The sequence below is a fragment of the Dama dama genome, chromosome 5 (assembly GCF_033118175.1).
Source record: "Dama dama isolate Ldn47 chromosome 5, ASM3311817v1, whole genome shotgun sequence".
Lineage (NCBI taxonomy): Eukaryota > Metazoa > Chordata > Mammalia > Artiodactyla > Cervidae > Dama > Dama dama.
In genome coordinates this window covers 99,161,835-99,175,773 of record NC_083685.1, presented here as the reverse complement: position 1 = coordinate 99,175,773, position 13,939 = coordinate 99,161,835, and the positions used below count along the sequence as shown (strand labels likewise).

The following is a 13,939-nucleotide window of genomic DNA, read 5'->3' as shown; positions in this document are numbered from 1 at the left end:
ATGAGTTAGGTATATGGAAGAGGCTCAGGGGCACATACTTCCTTTTTTACTATGGAAAATTTCAGTCCTGTAAAAAAGGAAGACTGATGCTGAAGTGGAAACTTCAATACTTTGGCCACCTGCTGCAAAAAACTGACTCCTTAGGAAAAACCCTGATGCTGGGAAAGATTGAAGGCAGGAGGAGAAGGGGATGACAGAGAATGAGATGGTTGGATGGCATCACTGACTCAATGGACATGAGTCTGAGCAATCTCTGGGAGCTGGTGATGCACAGGGAAGCCTGCATGCTGCAGTCCATCAGGTCGCAAAGAGTCAGACACCACTGAGCGACTGAACTGAACTGAAAAAAGGAGAGAGAATAGAATAATGAATCCTTCCGTGCAACCCCTGGTTGAAGTAGACCACCTTCAACAATTAACACCGTTACACATTTCTTGCCTTCTTCAAAATGCATTTTTGCTCAGCTCTTGTTGAATTCCAGATCCCTGAGGGGTGTGGATATTCCTGCACCATTACTATCAAGTTTGAATACCCAGGAAGGACCCCCCATCATTCACCCTTTTCTTTCTTGTGAGTGAGTGAAAGTCACTCAGTCTTGTCCAACTCTTTGCAACCTTGACTATATAGTCCATGGAATTCTTTAGGCCAGAATACTAAAGTGGGTAGCCGTTCCTTTCTCCAGGGAATCTTCCCAACCCAGGGATTGAACCCAGGTCTCCAGCATTGCAGGCGGATTCTTTACCAGCTGAGCCACAAGGGAAGTGGTCACTCAAGATGCCGGCATGGGCGAATCCGAAGGGCAGTTTGCTACAAAGTTATCAGGAAGCACCTCGTGTTCAGCCCCATCTCCAGGACCCACAGTGAGTAGCTCATGCTTCTCAAACTCTGACCTTCAGGTGACCGAGGAAGAGCATTTGCCTGACCCGGGAGATCCTGCTGGGGAAGTCAGGGGGAATGTAAACCTGTGTTCTGTTTCCTCGCCAAGGTTGTTCTGGAAGGCTCTGGAAGGAATTTTTATTAGTCCAGAGAGTAAATAAGCATAAATTCCACCCGTTTATGACACCAAGCCTGGAAGTTTCCACATACCACTCTTGGGCTTCTCAAATCCCAGATCTGAGTCAAGTCTCTTCCATTATGATAGCAGCCCAGGACACAGTCACTAGAGCTGGACTCTTGACCAAGAGGATTCGGCAGATGACCCCCGGTGAGCCGATCCTTCCCATGGCCTTTTCTGAAACAGGTGTCACCACCGTCCCCCACCCTCAAACCCCTGTTTCTGAAGATGAGGAAGTAGAGCTTCCAGGAGGTGAAGCCACTTGTCCCACACGTGTAATTAGTAAGCAGAAAAGTTGGGACTCAGATGAGCCTAATAATTTGAGTCTTCATTAATAAATGGAGAGCTAATTATAGTCATTGAAGAGCCTGTTCCTTTTCTGTTGTGATTAATTATGAATTTATTTTTAGTCTTCAGAAGAATGGAGACTCGTGGTGGGGTTTTGTTCTGAGCCAGAAACGTGCTATTCCTGACAGTTCTCCCGGGCTGGCCCCCTTTCCCTCGGGGACAACGACCCGCAGCAAGGTCGCCTGTGTGCATTTTTTTCAAGGCTCAAGATTCCCCAGGGATCTGGGTCCACTTAAGCAACTTTGGAGAACTATTTGCACACCTTGATAAGAGGGGTGCCACACTGTTGGGAATAGGAATGAGGGTCTGATTTGTCTTGAGGGTAAGAGAAGCAGGCTGGATGGTAATCAAAAACCCATCTTGTGTGTCTGTGTGGACTTCAAAAACAGCAGAGACCAGGAGCATTGGCAGTTCTCTGAAATTTGTAAACTTCCATGGAAAGATTGAGGAGAACGGGGTGACGGAGGATGAGATGGTTGGATGGCATCACCAACTCAATGGACATGAGTTTGAGCAAACTCCAGGAGATGGTGAAGGACCAGGAAGCCTGGCGCCCTGTAGTCCTTGGGGTCACAAAGAGTTAGGCCTGACTTAGCAACTGAACAACTAAGCTTCCAGACAGCCCAGCCCTGACAGAGAGGACTTTTCCAGGCTTTATATATGTTAACAGCCGCCATCAAGCTAGAGGTGGGGGTTGGCCCTGGAGACTTGCTGTCTCTTTAATGTGGCTTTGTCTATCTTTGTTGGGTTTCTCAATGGCTATTTTGTTGTTAGTTACTCCCAAAGGGGAATCTCACTTCCTTACTTCCTGTTGCTGCCAGGGTTGGAGTGGGAATGGGGCAGACACTCCTCTGCTACCCACTGCCAAGGACCCTTGTAAAGATACAGTTCTATTTCTAAATGCTATTTTTGGTGCCACAACTGACAATTTCTCCAAGGCCATTCTTTTCTTTTCTGTTCCTCTTTCTCTTCTCTTCTTGCTTCTTTTGCAAATGAATTTCACTGGGGAAGTGAGGATCTGGCCGGATTCTGCTCTGGCTTCAGAGCCTGGTGGGTGGCTAGGAGGGTGAATGGGATGGGAGAAAGAAGGGCTGTCTTTTCTCTTTCCTCCTCCCACCCCGGTTTCTCATCTCCTTCCCTTTTCACTCTATCCCATCCCCACTCTCTTCTTCTATAGTCTCTGTCTCTCTTACTCCCCACGATGGCTTCCTCTCCATATTTATCTATTCCTCTTTGCCTCCCACTTTCTGCCTGCCTCGGGCTCTTCTGCTTCCCTCAATAACATCTTTTTCAGCCTTAGTGGCCTGGCCAAATAGGATGCAAATTCAAACTCTTGCTACTTATAACATACAACATTCTGTGATGGTACAAAGATTACCTGAAAATGTCTGGCAATCTTAATGTTGAGGGTGGTGTTTCTCAAAGTATGGTGCAAGGACTCCAGTAGAATAATCCAGATGTTTTATTCAAAACACAGAGTCCTGGGCCCTATTGTAGACCCACTAAATCTGAATCTCCAGGAAGAGGCATCATTTTATTTTTCTTAATGGCTGTGCTGGGTCCTTGTTGCTGCACAGGTTTTTCCTAGTTGCGGTGAGAGGAGCTACTCTTCCTGGTGGTGTGAGGGCTTCTCATAGCAGTGGCTTCTCTTGAGGAGCAGAGGCTCTAGGTGCTTAGGCTCAGTAGTTGCAGCTCACAGGCTCTGGAACACGGGCTCAGTAGTTGGGGTACACATGCTTAGCTGCTCCAAGGTATGTGGGATCTTCCCAGACCAGGGATCAAGCCCGTGACCCCTGCATCAGCAGGCAGAGTCTTAACTACTGGATCACCAGGGAAGCGCCTCCATGATTCTTACACACTGAAGCTTCAGGATCTTTGGCTGCACCTCTAGCTCAGATTCTAGACGGGAGAAGAGGGGAGAGGGTGGATGGAGCTCTAAATGTTATCTCTTCCTTGGAGGCCCAAATGCCAGGCTTTCCCCAGACTCCAAAAGAACTGGACCCAAAGTCCAGGCTTATTTTCAGTACACTAACTTCTTTTTCCTTCCCACTGTTTTCTTAAAGCTGACTCTCAAGATCACTGATTTCCCAGAAATCCACAAAATATCCACAAGACAATGCAGGGAGACAGTGTTAGAACCTCTAGTTAATATAACCCTTTTAAAATTTTAATCTTGTGTATTTTAAGATACTTTTTAGCTTAGTGGTTCATGTATCTAATTTATAAATAATAGAAATATATATATATTGGGGAGTTTTACTGATAGAGGTGCACAGTCAAGGTTTGGAGAACATCACTTTAGAATCAATATATTATATATTCTTTGAGGTCAGGGACTATATTATTTTCTTTAACACACTATATTGAAGCATAACATTTATACAGAAAAGTGCACAAGGACGTATACAGCCTGGAGAATAGCCCTTGTAACTTGCATCCAGATCAAAAAGTAGATTATTACCAGGATCCCAGATCCTCGGCCCCCTGCTCTCAATACCCTTTCCTCAAATAACGATTCTCCTCACTTCTAGGAATTTCATAAAACGGAATCATGCTATATATGTACTCTTTTAGTGCTTTGTTGTTGTTGTTTTGCTGTTATTTTGTTTGCTTGTTTGTTTGCCCAAAAGTACATCCGTGGGATGTTCTTTTTTAGGGGAGGGGATGTTCATTCTTAAAGTGTAAAATTTTCCGTTGTATAAATGTCATCATTTTATCCATTCTGTAGATGAACTGTTAATAGTGTGGGGCTATTATGAATAGTAATAGTTTCCCTGGTAGCTCAGTTGGTAAAGAATCTGCTTGCAGTGCAGGAGACCTGGGTTTGATCCCTTGGTGGGGAAGATCCCCTGGAGAAGGAACACTCCAGTATTCTTGCCTGGAAAAGCCCATGGACAGAGGGGCCTGGTGGGCTACAGTCCATGGGGTTGTAAGAGTCAGACACAACTTAGCGACTAAACCACCAACCATTATGAACAGTGCTGCTGTGCACACTTCATATATCTTTCCTTGAGTATATGAACACACCTCAGGCAGCTCTACACCTAGATGGGGAATGGATGGGCCACACAGGATGCTCCAGGCAGCTTTGCTAAATATCATGTTTTTCAACAGGTTCCTCTCAGCCATGGACGAGTGCTCCAGCACCTCAAAATATCAATACCTGGTATTTTCTGTTTTGCTTTTATACTTACCACCTGATGAATATATATTGTTACCTCTTTATGATTAAAATAAAAGTATTTGGTTGTGTTGGGTCCTCATTATGGCATGTGGAGTATTTTGCTGCAGTGCATGAGCTCTCTAGTTGTGGCACATGGGCTTTTAGTTGCTCCATAGCACGTGGGGTCCTAGTTCCCTGACAAGGGATCAAACCTGAGTCCCCTGCATTGCAAGGTGGATGCTTAATCACTGGACCACTAGGGAAGTCCCCCTCCCTTCGATTTTGATTTGCTCTTCTGATGGTTGATGAGGCTGAACACCTTTTAATGTTATTGGCTATTTGGCTATCTTCTTTCATGAAATGCCTGTTCAAATCTTTTGCCCTTTTTTCTATTGTGTCATCTGTCTTTTTCATCTCAGTCAATAGGAATGCTCTATATATTCTCCACACTTCTCTCCCTATTCCAGGCCCAACACACTGTCTGTTTTATAGCGTGGGCTTAATAGCTTTTCAGGTTGGTGCTGAATGAACTAGCATGTGGGTGGGGAAGAGCACCCTTGTTGAGTGAATGAGGCCTTTATACATTTTTGTGTGTTTTTTGGCTTATATTAGCAGCTTTCCTGAAATGTAGTTTACATACCAAAATATTTACTTGTTTTAAGTGTACAATTCAATGATTTCTGGAATTGTGCAGAGCCAATTGCCACAACTCAATTTCAGAATGTTGTCATTACCCCCAAAAGAAACCTCCTGCCTCTTTGTTTATCCCCTATTCCGACTTTCAGCTTCAGGAAACTGCATATATATAAACTGTCTCTATAGATTCTGGATATTTCTGGATATTTTATATAAATGCAATCATACAACACTGGCTTCTTTCACTTAGCACAATGGACATCTTTGAGGTGCATCCATGTTGCAGCATGTATCAGTACTCTGTTCCTTTTTGCGGGTGAATGAGTAATCCATTGCATGGGTGTACCACATCATCTCTATCTGTTCATCAGTTGATGATTGCTGTAGTTTAGTCGCTAAGTTGTGTTTGACTCTGTGATCCCATGGCCTGTAGCACACCTGGCTCCTTTGTCTGTGGAATTGCCCAGGCAAAGATACTGGAGTGGGTTGCCATTTCCATCTCCAGGGAATCTTCCTGAACCAGGGATCAAATCCGCCTCTCCTGCAGTGGCAGACGCTTTTTTTTTTTAAACCACTGAGCCACCCAGGAGCCTCAAGATGTACCACATCTTCTCTATCTATTCATCAACTGATGATGGGCATTTGGATTATTTCCACCTTTTGGCTCTTAGAAATAGTGCTGCTGTGGATATTCACTGCAAGTTTTGTGTGGCTGTTTGTCTTCATTTCTTTTACCTAGGAGTACTGTTGGGTCCTATGGCAAATTTATGTTTAATTTTTTAAGAAACTGAAACTCATATTTCTCTGCCATCCATAGGCTGATGATGGAAAGGCATATGAGGCTGTCTCAAGTAGAAAAGAAATACCTGCCAGCACACAGCTATCAAGTGCATAGTGTTGAGAGAAAAGCTACAAAAGATGGAGTGGAGCCTGCTCTTAGGAGTTTATAGGCTAATCCAGATGTTCTAACACATGTGTTTATAGAGCAACTTGGCAGTATGGAAAATCTGAATCTGAACAGAGGTCCCAACAATCTGTGCAAAATGAATTCAGGAAATACTGGATGCTTACTTTTTGCAAGTTAGGCTTTAGGAAAGATAGATAGAAATTTAAAACAAACACATTATCCCTCCCCTGAGTTACCAAGCAACTAATTAGTAAAATAAGACCTAGTTATCAAAGAAGTTAAATAATTAGAGATTTAAATACAAATTCAAGATAATACTAGAAGATGTGGGGTGTGGTGGGAATGGAGGGAGGAAGGTAAGAAGGAAAATAGATAAACTTGTCTGTCCTTTGAGATCTTGTGAGAAAACAGAAACCCAGAGTGTGTTCCTTTAAAATTGTTGCCTTTCCAAAGATGTAAGGGTTTCCAGTTCTATCACTGCCCTGGAAATCTTAGTTCAAAAAGAAGTGTTGGATAACAAATAATCAGAACCATTGAGCTAGATCAATAATAATGACTGCTAATATTTGAGTAATTAATGTGCCAGGGAGAAATATCAATAACCTCAGATATGCAGATGACACCACCCTTATGGCAGAAAGTGAAGAAGAACTAAAGAGCCTCTTGATGAAAGTGAAAGAGGACAGTGAAAAAGTTGGCTTAGAGCTCAACATGCAGAAAACTAAGATCATGGCTTCCGGTCCCATCACTTCATGGCAAATAGATGGGGAAACAGTGGAAACAGTGGCAGACTTTATTTTTCTGGGCTCCAAAATCACTGCAGATGGTGACTGCAGCCATGAAATTAAAAGACACTTGCCCCTTGGAAGAAAAGTTATGACCAACCTAGACAGCATATTAAAAAGCAGAGACATTACTTTGCCAACAAAGGCCCATCTAGTCAAGGCTACGCTTTTTCCAGTGGTCATGTATGGATGTGAGAGTTGGACTACAAAGAAAGCTGAACACCGAAGAATTGATGCTTTTGAACTATAGTGTTGGAGAAGATTCTTGAGAGTCCTTTGGACTGCAAGAAGATCCAACCAGTTCATCCTAAAGGAGATCAGTCCTGTGTGTTCACTGGAAGGACTGATGTTGAAGCTGAAACTCCAATGCTTTGGCCACCTGATGTGAAGAGCTGACTCATTTGAAAAGACCCTGATGCTGGGAAAGATTGAGGGCAGGAGGAGAAGGGGATGACAGAGGATGAGATGGTTGGATGGCACCACCAACTCGATGGACATGGGGGTTTGGGTAGACTCCGGGAGTTGGTGATGGATAGGGAGGCCTGGTGTGCTGTGGTTCATGGGGTCGCAAAGAGTCGGACACGACTGAGCGACTGAACTGAACTGAATGTGCCAGGTGTTGCTCTCAACAGTTTACATTTTTACTCATTTAATCCTCTTAATAACTTTATGAAAGAAAGACTACTATCATCCTCTAATGATAAGGAAAATGAGACTCAGAGAGGTTAAGTACATTGCCCAAGAGTACACAGCTAGAAAACAGCAAAACTGGAGTTTGGATACAGGGAGTTCAGAGCCTACATATTTAATCACCTCAAGTCCTGTAGTACAGTTATAGGACTCAGTCTCCAAAAGCAGATGGGGAAGTAGATCCAGAGGTGTCTGGAGATTTATCTGAGATCAGGAATAGGAGTTGCACTCACTGCTAGTCCAGTCTTACTTCTATCAAGAGTGACACTGGGTATCACCAGAGAGCCCTTTATTAAGATGCCATTTGTGGATGAGCCACAGGATGCACAGGTTTCCTGACTTTGGTAGAGTGGACCCGAGAAAGCAGTGCTTCATGTACAATATGCCAGGTCTGACCTCTGCTGTTGACCCGCCACATGACGGGGGGGAAGTTACACCCTCTGAGACCAGTTTTTCTACTTGTAAACTGGGGGTAGTAGCCATACTAGCTCATAGGATTACAGGAATGAAATGAAAGAATGGAAGAAATTGACAGCCATTGCCAATTTTGGTGCTGCAGAACTGTTTGGGGCAGGTCATTTGGAACTGAAGAATATAGGACGCTGTGTAGGCTGAGATTTCTCAAGTCCAAACTGGATAACAGGTTGTTTTTAGGTATCCCACAGGATTCTGTGTTGCAGGAAGGCTATGGACCAGTTGTCCTGACTTGATCTGGGTTATATCATCAGATGTCATATCTTTTTGCCTTTTCATACTGTTCAACTGCTACATTTTTTTTAGTAGTCATGTATGGATGTGAGAGTTGGACCATAAAGAAGGCTGAATGCTGAAGAACTGATGCTTTTGAACTGTTGTGCTGGAGAAGACTCTTGAGGTAGCAAGTCTCTTAGACAGCAAGGAGATCAAACCAGTCAATCCTAATGGAAATCAACCCTGAATATTCATTAGAGGAACTGATGCTGAAGTTGATACTTTGGCCACCTGATGCGAAGAGCCAACTCATTGAAAAAGACACTGATGATGGGAAAGATTGAAGGCAGGAGGAGAAGGGGGAGACAGAGGATGATATAGTTGGATGGTATCATCAACTCAATGGACATGAGCTTGAGCAAACTCCGGGAGATGGTGAAGGGCAGGAAGACAGTGAGGCGTGCTGCAGTCCATAGGTCATAAAGCGTCAGACACGGACTGAGCAACTGAACAACAACATATCATCAGATATGAAACCCGAAGTCGGTCTGCACTTATACCCCTGATACAACACATTTTAGTCCCTTTTATGACTCGCTTAGGTCAATTTCTTTTAGTGACTGTTTTCTGCACCAAATTTTGCAGCTCTGCTTCAAGGGACTCTTAGTGGTAGCCATAGTCAAGAGTTTGTTTCCCCACGATTGTAGACATACAAGGGTTGGTAAATTTGCAATTGATGGAATATTGTAAACCATCTGCATTTGTCAACCTGCCCCTGGCCAGAGGCCAGGCTGAGGCTGCTCTTCCAGGGAGATAGCTTTAATGCAGAATTTGGCTCTACAGCGATTTTCAAAGCTAGGGTGGGCCTGGACCTGAGCATTTAAAAGTTGCTCAGGTGACTCTAAAGAGAACCACCGATTCTCACTAGAAAAATGTATGAGATCTCAAGGTTCTTATAGCCCAGCTGGACAGGTTTTGTAAAGGGTATCTAGGCAAGCATGAGTTTCTCTGGTGGCTCAGACGATCTGCCTGCAATGTGGGAGACCTGGGTTCGATCCCTGGGTTGGGAAGATCCCCTGGAGGAGGGCATGGCAACCTACTCCAGTATTCTTGCTTGGAGAATCCCCATGGACAGAGGAGCTTGGCAGGTGAGATGGGGTCACAAAAAGTCGGACACGACTGAGCGACTAAGCACACAGGCAAGCATAGTGAGTGATGAGGCTGGGGGAGGTATTGTGTAGAGGGCCTGAAATGCACAGGCTGAGACTATCGGCACTCAATATAAGAGGTTACTGAGTAGGATGCAAGGGTGGGTAATTAGAAGTATACATAGAGATGAAGGGGTTCAGCTATTCACAGTTTAGGAAATGGAATTTAATTTTCCTATAGAGTAGGCTAATGAAGCTTTCTTTTACTTCTATACCTCTCAGTTCAAACAAAGGTCAGCTTCCTTCAGCACCCAGGTCCATTGGTCCCAGCAGAGCAGAGCCTGTCCAAACGAATTTTGTATGTCCCTGGCACATTGCTTGGATCGTAGTAGTCTCCCGCTAATGTCTGTTGACTGAGTAAACGAGTGTAGACTTCTCGGCTTGGCGCATCTCGGTTTCAGGAGAGGTGGTACCGTGGGCCAGCCTCGCTTAGGCATGTAAAGCGATAGGGGCTTACCGGTAATGACCTGATTCCAATTCTACTTAAACTCGGGTTTTGACTCCGTCGCCGCCTCACTCCGTCCTACCCGCTGCTACCTCGCTCAGGCGTCGGGCTTCAAATCTGCCTCTCACCCCTTGTCCAGTTTCCGGTGAGTCAAGTTCAACCCCAGGTTCAACCCTGACAGTGACGACCACAAACACATTCCCTCACCGGCACCTCGGAGGAGGCGCACGCCCACCACCGGCCAACAGGCCGTGCAGAGAGGGGCGTTTCTAACCCCGCGGCTTTCCGGGTTGGGGGTGTGAGCCGGGAGACCCCTCCCCAGTAACCCGACTGCTTTCCGAGGGAGCGCCCGGCCCTCAGCGGGCGTGGCCGCCCTGGCCCAGCCCCCGCCCGGCTCCGCCCCCGCGCGCCGAGAGGGCCCCCGCCCGGCCGCCAGCCCCTCTCCACGTCCGTGGCCCCTCCCTCGCCGCGGAGCCCGGCCGAGGGGGATGCTCCGGGTCCCACCTCCCCTGGGAGCTGCGCATTTCCGCGCGCCAGGGCGGCCTCGGCTGCGGCCGACCCTCGCGGCAGCCGCCCGCGTTCCGCGTCCCCGGGAAGTTGTCTCCGGAGCCCGCGGCGCCTGGGTCTCCTCCCCCTGAGCCCCGCCCCCCCGCCCCGAGCTGGGAGCCTCGAGCCGCCCGGCCGGGGGCGTCGCCGCTCGCTCTCCGAAGCCAGCTAGTCTCCCGTTTCCCTGCGCGGGGTGCACGTCCCTCGCCTGCCCGGGGACCCCCGCTCACCCCCGAGACGGCGCGCGCCCAGAGCGCGGGAGCCCGGAGCGCCGGGCGCCTCGGACCCCGCGGAGCCTCTGCCCAGCCCGCGGGGCTCGGCAGGGATGCAGGCTGCTGTGTGAGCCCCGGCGCCAAGGCCATGTCCGGCGCCCGCTGCCGGACCCTGTACCCCTTTTCCGGGGAGCGGCATGGCCAGGGGCTGCGCTTCGCCGCGGGCGAGCTCATCACGCTGCTGCAGGTCCCGGACGGCGGCTGGTGGGAAGGCGAGAAGGAGGACGGACTCCGCGGCTGGTTCCCGGCGAGCTACGTGCAGTTGCTGGAGGTAAGCGGTGAGGGCGGGGGCTGGGAGGCCGGCGCGCTCGCGTACCTGTTGCCTGCCCCGGGGAGGCTGGAGCCGCCCCTGCTGGAGGGGAGTCCTGGGGCCCGCCTCTGTGTGCTGGACCTAGAGCCGCGCTCTCCTGAGGGCGGGGGAGGCGGCAGGCGCCCTCGGGGCGTGGGCAGTGCGGGGTTCGCCCCCCGAGCGCTCCCCGTGCCGGGCCTCCCGAGCACATCGTGGCCGCCCTGAGGAAGCGAGAACTTGTTGCCAGTGTAAGCTCGGGAGCGGGCGGGCGCGTTCCGGCGGTGGCCGGGGCCGCCGGAGGGCTGCGGAGTCCGGCGGTCTAGGGAAGACGTGAGGACGATCGGGGTGTGAAAAGTGGCCCCGGCACCCCGAGCCGTGGACAGTCGTGCTGCGGCGGGTCAGCTCCCCAGCCGCCTCCGGGCCGTCCACTAACTGGTCAGTTGAGCCCTGCTGGCTATCAGCCCGAGCCCCGTCAGCAGGCTTGATCCCGGGGTGCCACAGCCCCCAGCCAGCGCCCCCTCCCCTGGCCCAGCTCCCCCAGGTCAAGGTTCAGAACCTGGAAAGTGGCTTGTCCTGGCGTTCTGGCCTGGCCCCAGGTTTCACAGGACCTGCTGAGCCAAGTCGACTGGCTGTTTATTGTCTGGGTGACAGTTGGGAGGCCTCGCTGTCCTCTAATCGCTGAGCTCATGGTCACAGCCTGAGTGGGATCCGAAGTTTCTAAAGTCCTTTGCTGGGGGGTGGGAGGTGGTTTTACAGGACGTCCCCTTCGGCCTGACCCCAGGATTGCTGCAAAGACTAACTGTGAGTCATCGGAAATATTCTGGCAAAATACTGTCCAAATCATAGAGATTGTATTGATTAATAATTTAACTCCCCCTCCCCCGACCTAGTTCACAAAGTAGCAAATTTTGACTGAAAATCCTCTGTGCAACTCAAAAAAGACAAAAAGCCAGATAGGTGTGGAATAGTTACGGGTGAGTTTGCCTGAGAAAAACCCTCTGGAAACATTATCAGAAATCAAGCCTGGCCTCATAGAGATACAGTGATGTTTCTTTCAGATCCAGAGAACAAAATCCCTCCTATGTGGATTTAGTAGCCTTTGAGCAAAGTTGAGGCTGGAAGGAGCTTTCATGGGCTGTCCACAGAGGCTATTTGGAAACCTTCTTGGTTGTGTAATTTGAGAGCCCGGCAGCATAGGGGAGGCGCAGGTGTTTCTCAGCTTTCCTAACTCCCTTCCTGAGATTCAGGTGTGAAAGAAAGCAAGTGAATGTCTCCTTATGAAGATCGGGAGCCTCCTTGTTTCTATTCCAGAAGCCCTGGGAGAGCCTTCTGTGGTAGAGTCCTCTGGTGGCCACACTTTTCCAGGAAACACTGATGTGGAAATCTGGCTCTTGGATGTCCGGTGAGGAGCATCCTGGCTGGACTGAGCCAGCTGTGCGCTGGGTGGGGAGTGAGGTTGGAGGGTTTGTCCACTGTGTTAGCAAGAGTGAAGTGGCTCTGCTTTTCCTTCCTGGGAGGAAAGGGAGGGTGAATCAGACCCAGGGGACAAACAGAACGATAGGATGGGACAGTTGTGGGTGTGTTGGTCACAGTTTGTGTATATACATTGAGACTCTCCTATCTCCTAAAGGGCTTTCAGACCAGTACCCATCTGAGGGAGCAGTAACCCCGAGAGGGGCTCCCGTTTGTTAAGCACCTGCTAGGCGCCAGGCATGGTCCATGCCTTGTCACCAATTCCCCTGTCAGGCCTGGGACGGGGAAGGAGCTATCCCCATTTTTGTAGGCAGGCAAACTGAATGAAATAGGTGAAGGCAGTCAGCCAAGGAGTAGTTGGTTAGCAGCTCAGCTGGCTGAATATTACCCTTTGGGCCTCTGTCTCTTTTAAACTCAATATCCTAGGTCACACTGTACCAGAAGACAAGTGAAGGGTCTAGATCCTTGTGGGAAAGGGACTGTGTAGCTCCTGAGGTCAGCCTGCTAGAGACAGCCTCCCTAAGGGGAGGCAGAGATGCTGGGGCTACAATGAGGGCAGCTGCTCCTACCCACTTGAGCATCTCTCCTGCAAACCCTGATGTTTGATTTCACTCCGAGCCACCTGTGTTTGCCACAGGTGGAGGTAGGAGTGGGCCTGAGTCCTAGGACTCTTTTCAGGGAAAAGCAGATGCAGCTTTGACAGGGAGGGTCTTTGTATCTGGGAACCTCATACATGAGCAGGCTGGACCTCGAGGCTGAGGTTAGGGATGGAGGATATGCAGGTAGGTTCCCGTTGGTTGCGGTGAGTCCCTAAAGATAGGCTGGGGTAGGGAATGCAGAACTCGCAAGGGGGTCGCAGGTGGTGGACTGGCCAGCATAGGGAATCATGGGTCTGGAGGACTGCCAGCCAGGTGTTGGTGCTGAAACCAGGTGGCCAGAGAAGGAGCCTGTAGGTACTAGAGGTGGTAAACCTTTGCTAGAGGGATGCCTGGCACTGAGCTTGCAGAGGGGCATGGAGTTCAGAAGGCCAGGGGAGCTGTTGGGAATATAAGTACAGACAGAAGGGGCTACACTAGGCTCCTTAGGCAGCAGTCAGATGGGGGGATGCACAGCATAGCCCCCACCCCAGTGCATCATTTGTTTCTGATAGAGTGATGTCAGGAAACCCCATCTTGGCAAAAATGTGTCAAAGATCGAGAGCCGTCTGTGCAAGATAGACACGCCTCAAGGATTTCCGCCTTGTTCATGTGAAAAAAAAGGGGAAGCATACCCTGTTGAGAGGAGTTGAGAGCTGACAGGGAGGTCAAAAGACCCACCCTGGTGGCCAGCGAGCCCCTGAGCAGAGGCCAGTTTGACAGAGGTCCTGGTTCCTGGGGAAATCCTTTTGGTCAAGACCCCAAGGAAATGAGGGGACGGGCTGCACATACTTGGCT

General features: G+C 49.0%; 1 protein-coding gene across 3 annotated transcripts in view; it reads left to right on the top strand.

Annotated features, from left to right (window-relative positions):
• The first annotated feature begins 10,616 nt into the window (after positions 1–10,616).
• GAS7 (growth arrest specific 7) overlaps positions 10,617–13,939 on the top strand; it is a 200,903-nt gene continuing 197,580 nt past the window's right edge. The window contains exon 1 of one of the 3 annotated variants that reach the window (XM_061143479.1): positions 10,617–11,015. In XM_061143479.1, coding sequence (XP_060999462.1) covers positions 10,882–11,015 — 134 coding nt within the window. In that variant the 5' untranslated portion in view covers positions 10,617–10,881. Of the gene's footprint in view, positions 11,016–11,262; positions 11,282–13,939 lie in introns of those variants that run through there. The other 2 variants (XM_061143477.1, XM_061143483.1) reach the window with 2 other exon arrangements.